This window comes from Engraulis encrasicolus, chromosome 3, assembly GCF_034702125.1.
Source record: "Engraulis encrasicolus isolate BLACKSEA-1 chromosome 3, IST_EnEncr_1.0, whole genome shotgun sequence".
NCBI classification, from domain to species: Eukaryota; Metazoa; Chordata; class Actinopteri; order Clupeiformes; family Engraulidae; genus Engraulis; species Engraulis encrasicolus.
The window spans coordinates 25130941-25142100 of record NC_085859.1 but is presented as its reverse complement, the minus strand read 5'-3'; the positions used below and the strand labels follow the sequence as shown (position 1 = coordinate 25142100).

Sequence of the window (11160 nt, the reverse complement as noted above, 5' to 3'; positions counted from 1 at the left end):
TGCCCGACAGTAGTTCAGGTCCGCATCCAGTTTATTCTTTGATTCTTTTCACTGAGTTACGTTTGAAATTATATGTCATTTTAATCAGAGAAGTGACGGTGGACAAGGTACAGAAACAATACATTGTGCATAGAATAATAATTTAATGTTGGCAGAAATTACATGGCACAATGTAGAGAATTTGCCGCCAAGACGTGCAAGCTGTCATTAAGAGATATATTTAACTGATTCCACGTCAGTAAGACTCTGTCAAATAAACAGGAGGTGTGTAAAGTAGCACGGTTTGATTTTATGTCAACAGAGGCTATATCAAGATAATTTGCGGCAATAAAAGAACAAAAGTATTGTTTTGATATCACCGGAAGTGTGTCACATATTTTGACACTGACATGCATGCACCGGAAAACGCGACACAGTTTAAAACCTGTGGGCGCCCACCCCTTTGTCCGTTTCATCACGCGTATTTTGTCGTGACATATTTCAATTTCCCACTATTGGCCACATGTGATCTTAGTGAGCACGTAAAGATTATCCTCGTCACACGTTTGATACTTGAATATATTTCACAGTATCACAAATAGGCAAATCGGTCTATGTGTTGTTGGTGATCCACCTACTCTACAAGCCCTGGCTCTTTCTTTAAATGTCAGAAAGGCCCACCCCACAATCATAATTAATGCCCGGGTTTATACTTATTTATACTCTATTTAATTGTGTTCGATTTTTGACAAGCAATGTTTTGATCCTTAATTAAATTGTATCACAGCTGCATTGGAAACATTAGATTAGCCTCCATGTTATGTTTCCATTTCAATACAGGTACAACCCCATAGAGGTAGAAAATACAACCACTTGAAGCCACCCACATGGAGGTCCAGCTTCAAGGGTGTCTGTTGGCCAGGGCCCAGGGAGAGGACTCGGAGGGGCAATAATTTGGTCTACATTTTATAACAGGGGTGGGGAGGGGAACCTTTTTCATTCAAAGATTCAATATGCGACCTTGCCTCCACCACTTGTGCTTGTCTCCTCGTACCAGGAAGTAATATGTCATGACGACATCTCTGACAACAGCATTATATTTCAATATCTTGCAAAAGCTAAATTGTAAAGTATTTTTCTCATTTGCAATTGGAATGGTAAATGGAAAACAGTCCCTCAAAAGTTGTTGTGGCTAGGCTGACAGCTGGGAAACGTTTTCTCCATGGAGGAGGGGCCAAGAGGCGGGACGAGGACACAAGCACAAATGGAGGAGGCAAGGTCGCATATTGTAACGCACTCAAAGAGCCACTTCAAATTCCTCCAAGGCCAAGGGCCGTAAAAATCATCCAAGGGACATAGGCTACTACGAACACTAGGGTGCATCAAACGCCCCGTATGAAAAAATATTTCCTTGACCCTATAGTAAAAATGTTCTACACCCAGTAAAAACACACACTGTAAAATATTTTAAAATTTTGATGAAGTGTACAGGGGCCACCAGCCCCATGGAAATAGAAAATAATGGTGATAGTCAAAATCTTGGAGTAGAAATGGACATTTCGGTGCATGAAGCTACCCAATAAAAAACATATTGCCTCAGCTGTGTGATAAAAATGTTATATGCACAGTAAATCTATGCTAAATTTAGATGAATTCTTCTGGGTCCACCAGGGCCACGAAAATACAAAACAATGGTGATGGGCAACCTGCATTCCAAAGCGGAAGTCGAATGCCACATATTCCAAATGACATACCTAGTTTTACCTTTCCAATTAGGGGACAGGTAAAACCGTAGGCCTAATTTGAAATCTGTGGCACTGGATTGTAGCTTTTGAATCTAGGTTTCCCATTGTCTTAAAACAGAGGTGGACAAACCCTGTGACATATTTGCCCCAGTCAATATAATGAACCAGCTGATCCTAATTACCAGGTTGATGAGTAATGGTAATGGTAATTAGTGAAATCACCTGTATTGAGAGCACAAACAGAAGGAATATCTAAGCAGGGTGTGTATTCAGTCGATCCACGTACACAGACTTCAGTCTCGGAACAGACTGATGATCAAACTGCTATATTCAGGCAAAATTCCTGTTTTGCAATACAATATCAATTCCATGCTGCCTTGGACCACTGTTAGTATCAAGCAAGAGATTGCTAAGCTGTATGACTGTTATATTTGTGTTTCACCTGTGGGCCTACAATTCATGGAGGAACATCTGTACTAAAGCTGTGAATGCTCCTTGGAATGACTAGGCTTCAAGGCAGTCAATACAACTGTATCGAAGAGTGCCATTACTTCTTTATCCCATCGCCTGTGGTAGTATTTCACTTGACTCCCATCAGATGAGTACCATAACTTACCTGAGAGGCCCTTGGCAATGGACTCTGGACCTGATGATACCTAGAAGTCACTTAAGTACAGCTTTTGGGAAGCCACTCTTTCCAACATCACAGTTGTATTGGCTGTACTCTATAGACCTACTGCAGGGAATTATTGAACAAACACAAGTCATTCCAAGGAGCATTCACAGTTTTAGTGCAGATGTTACACCATGAATTGTAGGCCCACAGGTGAAACACACAATTATAACAGTCATAGAGCTTTGCAATCTGTTGCTTGATACTAACAGTGGGTCAGCTGGTTCATTATATTGGCTATATTTGGAATATGTGGCACTGGACTTCAGCTTTGGAATCCAGGTTGCCCATCACTATCAAGTTTTGGCAATTGGACGCGCTCAACTTCTTGGAAAAAACTTAAGTCTTTGGGTGCGCGAAAAAATGTAACAACTTAAGGAAGAAAAATCTGCACTCACAAACTACGTCTCATTATATATTTATATTACCCACCATGTCCAAAAAGCAAACGCGTTTTGGCTATCAAGTCTTCATCAGTGCACATCACTATCACCATTATTTTGTATTTTCATGGGCCTGGTGGACCCAGTAGAATTCATCTAAATTTTAACATATTTCACTCAGAGTGATTTTACTGTGCATATAACATTTTTATCACACAGCTGAGGCCATATGTTTTATTGGGTAGCTTTATGCACTGAAATGTCCATTTCTATTCCCAGATTTTGACTATCACCATTATTTTCTATTTTCATGGGGCTGGTGGCCCCGGTAGACTTCATCCAAATTTCACAATATTTTACACAGTGTTTTTACTGGGTGTAGAACATTTTTACTATAGGGCCAAGGCAATATTTTTTCATAGGGGGCGTTTGATGCACCCTAACGAACACAAACCAGGACATCTCCTTGGACTTTAGGCCTATATTGAAGGCAGACAGCACTAAAACAGACCCCACCTTCTCTAGGTCCCCTGAAATATAACTTAATTTTCTTGCAAATGTCATTTCAAAGATTCCTTTACAAAACATACATTTTATGTGGAGCTGCATCACATTAAAATGTTACCGGGGGCCAAACAGGATGTCCTCAAGGGCTGTAGACGACCCCCACCCCTGATTTATAACATTACATTGATGATGTTGTACACATTTAGGCGACACCACCTCGATTTATAGGCTTAATAACAAGCAATTAAGAGCATTTTATTCTAAGTTATTAAACATATTCAACTGTTTGAGTCACATTTGATAAATGTGTCGTGTGAATTTTGTTGAAAATTTAGTGTCCATCCAGACCACCTCATCTACCATCATGTGCCAACCATTTGAGTAAAACCACTAGGATTCACATTTTAAAGGGACACTGTGTGAGATTTTTAGTTGTTTATTTCCAGAATGCATGCTACCCATTCACTAATGTTACCTTTTTTCACGAATACTTACCACCACCATCAAAATCAAAGTATTCATTATGACTAAAAAAATTGCAATTTTCATACATGAAAAGGGGGATCTTCTCCATTGTCCGCCATTTTGAATTTCCAGAAATAGCCATTTTTAGCTGCAAAAATTACTGTACTTAGGCCATACTCAAAAATAATAGTTTATCATTTAGTAAACTTTAATGAAAATATCAAATTTGGCAATAGGCAGCCCAGTTTCAATGAGCAGCATAGTTGCAGTACCTTTTTTGACCAGTTCCTGGCAGGAACTTCCTGCACAGTGTTCCTAATATTCTGCAGCCCATACTATACTTCCCTAAAAAGGAAAAGTGCGGTAATAACTACAGTACAACTACACCACTACTGCAATTGAGAAAAATGCCTTCAAAGCCTTGGTACTAGCAAAATATCTCAAACGGGACACATTTGGACAATAAGGCTTTGTTGTTAGGTAAAGGAGGTGTAAAGAATAACATTTTCAGTTTGAACTCAATTTTGACCAAACATAGTTTGCATAGTTTGAACTTTAAAGTTGTAGAGCAGTATAGTACATGGGTCTACTGGCCAGCAGCTAGTCTTGATATATTAATGTCATTAGTAATAAGTGTCATAATACAGTATATACGCTAGATGAGCAAGTCAATCGTTGTCCTCCTGTTCTTTCCAGCAGTCTCTGGCCTCAGTGGAAAAGACAATCAAGTTTCCCAGCTAGTGCAGGGTAACTTGTTGGGGACTTTCTTCTTCCTAGCATCCCAATTACAAATGAGAAAATGATTCTCCTCTGATTCTCCCTCCACTAGGAAAAATATATAAATCAATGACGTCCAGCCACGTACCACAAGGCTGGAGGACACAGAAAAGGACTGGATTATAAATATTGGTTTTCACAATAGGACTTAGGTGCAGAGAGGGATGATGGGTTGTAGGTATCTCAGGAGAAATAAACTTGTTGAACTGTTAGCAAAGTTCAGAAGACAGTTCATAAGAAATTACAAGAACAATTGATTATTTTTTATTGATCATGTACAGAATGGGGAAAAATGAATGCAGAAAATTACATAGGGTGAATGGAAATGACAGGCCTAACAAAAAGCATTTTTAACTTCTTGTCTCACTTTGCAGACACAGCAGGCATACAAAAAAATGCACACTCACACATACAGTACACACACACACACACACACACACACACACACATATACAGTACACACACACACACAATGAACACAGAGCAACGCAAGGTTTACTAATTTAGGAGCAAAAGAAGTCCGTCCCAATGCTCTACATATTTTGGTCACAATGGGATCCATTCACCCCACACTCGCCAACATCCACTCTCGAATCATTCTAGAATAGTTTTTTTTTCAGCTACATGAGGTGTCTTTTAGAACTTCAGCATTCCAACTCCAACTCTACATCAGTGGGCAATCTCAAATCTCGAGTTCCCCTAATGACAAACCCTGTCACTCTTATTGCATTTTCAATTGCAACTGCCACACAAGCACAGTGACATCAGTCAATAAAAATAAAAAAGCGGAAAAAAAACTCACTCAACATGCTTGTTGTAATGTAAATAAATGAGTGGTTGTTTGGAATGTGTCTTGGGTCTTTTCACCAACACCCAATTCAACCAAGTTTTCTTCAAAGCAAAATACTTGTTAAACTCACACCGACATATGAGGATATGAGTTTGTTTTATCATTTTGAAAACACCTTAATCATTTTACTTTTACATAAAAAAGTGTGCACACTACACAGCAAGTGCCACAATGGATGGTGGGTGAAAACAGATGTGTTGTCATCTGCAAGCATGCCATGTTACAGATGACGTTGTAAAAACACAATACAGTTTAAGGCTTCTTTTTTCTTTTTTTAAACAAGATTGAGGAATTTATAAGCACTTTATCAACTGACGCCCATGCTCTACCTCCAAACTGTGGTCAAGTTCTTCATTCTTTCACGTTCCAGCATTTGAACAATTTGACAACACTTAATAGATTTTTTTTTTCAAATGACACACCTCTTTGATTTGACTTTATGCTTTATAAATAAAAGCACTATAACATTTTAGGAAACTAAAACAGCAACTATCCTCATAATATCCAGTTCCATTGTCAGCCCAGAGACTAAATCACCAAAAAAAAAAAAAAATCAAAAATGAATCTGATTTTGGTTCAGCTTCGTTTCCAATCACTCCTATCAATCAAACACTCCAAGACGCCCTAGTCCAAAGACTAAGGAATTGGACAGAAGAACCCGGGAAAAGGAGGATGGCTGCAACAAAGTAGCAAGGCATTGGTTTGGAAATATTGTACTGTGGAGAGGAATGAAATATCTGTTTTGTGTCAGAGAAAGAAGAGATAAGCTTGCCATACATTCCATACAGCTGACACAGACTTTATATATATAAAAAACAAACAAACAGAACAAAATGCACATTCAGGTTAGTGGATGCTTTGGAATGCCTGGTAGAATCACTGGCTCACAAAAGGTAGGTTAGCGCCTCCATGAAAAGACATTCAATTTTATATATTATGATTTTTTCTTTGTTTCTTCTTTTCGCTTCGTTAATATTTTAATTGTCATGTCTACTTATGCTCCCTTCAAAATAATAAATAAGAAAATAGACATCTATGGTCCATTCATGAGGTACAGATAAGACGAAGAAACAAAATCGGGGGGGACAAACAAACAAAAAACAAAAAAAGAGCTCAGTTTGGGTAATGGGGTAAAAGCTTTGCCCCGCATCATAATGGTGAATGAATTGGGCGGCAGAAAATGGACCTGGGAAAAAGGAGCCCAGAGCATGGGTGGGGGACAGCAGTCCCAGAGACAAAAATACATGATGGGAGTAAGTTAAGGGAGATGGCAATCAAACCACTCATTCATTCTCTTATCAATTCATTCATTCATTCATTCATTCATTCATTCATTCATTCATTCATTCATTCATTCATTCATTCATGTAGTCATTCAGTCCTATCAATATTCAACATTTCCACATACAATATTTACAATGAAGTAATAGAAAACTAGCAATCATTTGCTAGAAGAGCAATAAATGAACAAATAGAGAGAGAGAGAGAGAGAGAGAGAAAGAGAAAAAAAGAATACAAGCTCCAAACAGCATGATGAAATCACTCCTGTTTTTTTCTCTCCAACAAACCCTGCACAGCAACCCCTTATCAAATGTCTCATAATATGTTTGCAGTGTCCGCAACAGGCTGTAGGGTAGGGTAGGACAGGATACAGTGCTGGGCTGGCTCAGAGCATACTGGGTGTGGACGCATGTCTGTGTGTGTGTCTGTGTGTGTGTGTGTGCGTGCGTGCGTGTGTGCGTGTGTGTGCGTGTTTAACCTGTGACATTGTCATGACACAGTTGCAGTCACTCTTGTAGAGGACTGAATGGAGGAACCACCCATTCTGGCGTTGACCCAGTCCCCAGGAGTGTGATTCTGACGACGGCCATGATGGGGGAGAAAAAAAAAAGGTGTTCTCAAGTCCCTTGTTGGATGTGACAAAACCAGCGTAGGTGGGTGTGCACGCATGTGTGTGTAGTCGTCAAACAAAACAAACCTTTAAAAAAAAATTCACATTAGCACTGTCGAAGATGAGCGATGAGGTGTGAAGTGCCTTTCCAGGCCGGTCCTTCGTCCTTTTCATTCTCTCCCTTCTCTTTTGTCCCCCTCTTTTGATTGTCTGACAATGAGCCTCTCATCTGCCTCTACTGTGTCCACTTTACACTCCTCCTCCTTCTCTTCTCCTCTCTCACTCTCTCCATCTCTCTCTCTCTCCAGAGTCTGTCTCCTGAGGAGCTGGCAGTGTCCAGTGTTTGAGAAGGCTTTAAAGAGGTGTGAGAAAAGGTGAGGGGGTGAGGTGAGGGAGAGCAGTGGAAGAGATAAGATAAAGAGAGACCACTGGCTCCATCTCCACCTGCACCTGCCAACTCCCGTCACCAGGGGGTGCCGACGTGACCTGCTGCTAGGAGGACGCCACAGTTGTGTGTGTATCGCCAGCCAGCCAGGCAGCGACGAGGGTGAGAAAGCAGAAGAAGAAGGAGAAGAAGAGGAAGAAGAAGAGGAGGAGACTCAGAAGAGGGCCTTGGATCCTTGGTTCTCAAACTCAGACCAGGCATCGTTGAGTTCCATGAAGATCATCTTAGCGTATTCTTCATAGGGTTGACCTGTGGCCTAAGGAAAGAAGGGGTAATAACAGACTGCGTAAGTGCTTGTCTATTCGTTTGATTATACCTAATTGTTCCATACAAAAACAAACAGGACATCTCTGAGTGGGAAGTCCTACATCGCACTAGGGCTCACTTAGAAAAGAGGCTATTGCCTCAATGGCTACGTTTACATGACGTTTTTAATTCCGAATTAAATAATTGCTTTGATTTTTCATTTAATTAATTTAATTGTGAAGTGTTTTCAAAGCGGAATTAAGCTTTATTCAGAATTAAAGTGAGTTAATTCCAAATTAAATGCCTCATGTAAGTAGTGTTTCACCGATACCAGTATCGGACGGGGCCCAGATACTGCACTAAAATGGTGGTATCATCATCATTATGATCATACAATAACCACATCTGTGTAGCATAATACAGACAAGATGCATATAAAACTGCTTCTATAGCTTGGCAAAATCCTCACACAGAAAAATATCTTATTTTTCTGCTGACAAGCATTGCGCTGACTGCAGTCATATACAGTATCTCATCAGGCACATACATAACAGTAAGTGTTGCTCCCTCACCTTGTCCGGATGCACCACGAGCACAGCTTTCCTGTAGACCTTCTTGACCTGGTCGGGGGTGACGAGGTCAGCCATACCCACGGGCCTCCAGCGCGTCTCCCCCTCCCACAGCACCGTGTGCAGCGTGGACAGCAGCGCCCGGATGTTGCGCTCCTTCCCCTCGATCCACTCCAGGATCTGGAGGAAGAGAAAGAGACGTTTGGGGTCAGTTTCAATATCTGAGGGGTATTACTAGGGAGCTGGTTCAGGAGTAGACCAGGTGAAGTTAAGAGGTAAATTATCTAATAGAAGAGCCTGGACTCCTCAATTTTTTAAAGAAAATGAGGACTCCAGGCTCTGCTACTAGACGATTTACCTCTCAACTTGTTTACTCCTGAACCAGCTTCTAAGTACAGACCCCTGGTCTCCATAGTCCTTCAACTTGTGCTTGTGGCCTTGTGATATGAGGCAAGATATCACATATATCAACATATCAGATTATATTATATTATATTATATAATTAATATTACATTATATTACATTATATAATGTAATATTAATATGGGCCCCGGGACACTGTGCACTGGAAAAAATGGGCCTCGACGTCAAAAAGGTTAAGAATCCCAGGGCTAGATAATGAAATGGACCCTTGAATTACACAGGGTTAACACTTTTTATTTCGTGGAAGTACATAATGTCATTTAGTTTGTTAGACTGTACGTAGTTGATGAAACAGGGCAGGTAAGTGAAGTGTAGCCTTACTCGGTTATAATTTATTGACCACACGACCGGATTAAGAAGGCATGGGCCCCCTAGGCTACAGGTTACTGAGGGCCCCCCGGAAGGCAAATTTCGCAAAAAAATGTATACAGACAGTGTCATAACTACAAGCTAGGCATTGAGGATAACATGTTTATCAACTGTGCTCAACACGCCACATTAATTTTTCAACATTGCATCTGGTCAGTTCTGCAATTTTCACTTTTTCCCAGTCAGTGGCCTCCTGGCACGTGGGGGCCCCTGTGCATTAATCCGGCCCTGGACTCAGGACTCCATAGTAATTGAGCATGTTAGTAATGCTCAGAGCCATACAGAGGGGAGAGTTCCGCGATTGGAGGACCAGGAATTAAATTGCAGCCCCGCCTTTCAACGAGATTATGAGTGCGTATTAATATGCGACCTTGCCTCCTCCACTTGCCTCATCCACTTGCTTCTCGTCATGATGACATCACTGACAACAGCATTATATTTCAATATCTTGCAAAAGCTCAATTGTAAAGTCTTTTTCTCATTTGCAATTGGGATGGTGAATGGAAAACAGTCCCTCAAAAGTTGTTGTGGCGAGGCTGACAGCTGGGAAACTTTATCGTTTTCTCCACGGAGGAGGGGCCAGGAGGCGGGACGAGGAGACAAGCACAAGTGGAGGAGGCAAGGTCACATATTGGGATGCACCCAAGGTCGTGCCTAAAGCGACGGTCTTTCCATAGACTCAACATAGAACCACCACATTAACAGCCAAAAATAAGGACTAACGAACTATACTGCGGGGTAATCACCACAAATATGTAAACTATCAACTGTCTCGGTGGTGATAATCACAACAGTTTTACCATCTGTGATGTTTATCTGAAGTTATTACTACGAACAGCAAGTCTGGTCATATTCCCTTGCATTTGCTGTGTGCTACGCCCACTTCTAGGCACTAACATTCGCAACGCTTAAGCAGTTCTGAGACGCTAAACAACTAATATTGCTAATGCGGAAGTCGACCGTAGGACACAGTGGAGATTGCCCGACTCTCCCCTCTGTATGGCTCTGGTAATGCTCCCTAGTTCACCTGGAGCTTGAGTGGGTCCATGTCTCTGGAGAGCTCTTGCTTCCTCATCTCGGCGATGGTGCGGGGCCCCTTCCTGTCCGGCCTGGAGGAGAAGCCCTGGGTGGACAGCAGGTCCCCAAAGTCATCCTCCTTCACCTTGGGCTTGGGGCCTGGCAAGACAGGGCAGACAGACAGACAGACAGATGAACAAGCAGGTAAATCACTTGCCAACACAGTGATATAAAAAAGAAAAGACAAAAGGAAAAGTGATCATTCTTCCCGAGCTCTCCAGACAGGCAAGATGAAGACACTGTGTCAACAGCCAATGATTTTCTAACCAAAAACAAACAAACAAAAAATCCTTAATCAGTGGGAAGGCGGTGTTTCTTTAAATTGCATTTTGAGGTCTTACCAAAGCCTGGTCCTCGGATGCCCCTCTCCTCCCGTCCGCCGATCACACTGAAGTTGACGTTGTAGTTTGGTTTGCCGGGCTGGGGGGCAGCTTTGGGTGGCTGGAGTTTGGGGGGAACAGCGCTGGGGGCCATCCAGCCGCCTTTCTTCGCCCCTGCCTGAGCACCAGCACTACCACTACCACCACCGGCGGCGGCACCCCCGAAAGCCCCGCCTTTGGGGGTCACTGATGGGCCAGGCTTCATGCCGAACCCGGGGCCGGAGAATCCCCCGCTGGTGGAACCTGGGGACGCAGACAAGGGGACACCGGGGGGCATTGGAATGCAACTTTAAGACAAGTTTATAACTAGACTGTTCTAAAAAGTGGGATATATTATTTAGCAATTTGGACAGATAATGGAGTGAACAAAGCCCAACGCT

At 41.9% G+C, this 11160-nt stretch overlaps 1 protein-coding gene across 1 annotated transcript in view; it reads right to left on the bottom strand.

Moving 5' to 3' along the window:
* Window positions 1-4770: 4770 nt before the first annotated feature.
* gak (cyclin G associated kinase) overlaps window positions 4771-11160 on the bottom strand; it is a 50366-nt gene continuing 43976 nt past the window's right edge. The window contains exons 25-28 of the mRNA XM_063195065.1: window positions 10742-11023; window positions 10351-10499; window positions 8534-8710; window positions 4771-7971 (exon numbers count right to left, since the gene is read on the bottom strand). Coding sequence (XP_063051135.1) covers window positions 7870-7971; window positions 8534-8710; window positions 10351-10499; window positions 10742-11023 — 710 coding nt within the window. The 3' untranslated portion in view covers window positions 4771-7869. The remainder of the gene's footprint in view (window positions 7972-8533; window positions 8711-10350; window positions 10500-10741; window positions 11024-11160) is intronic.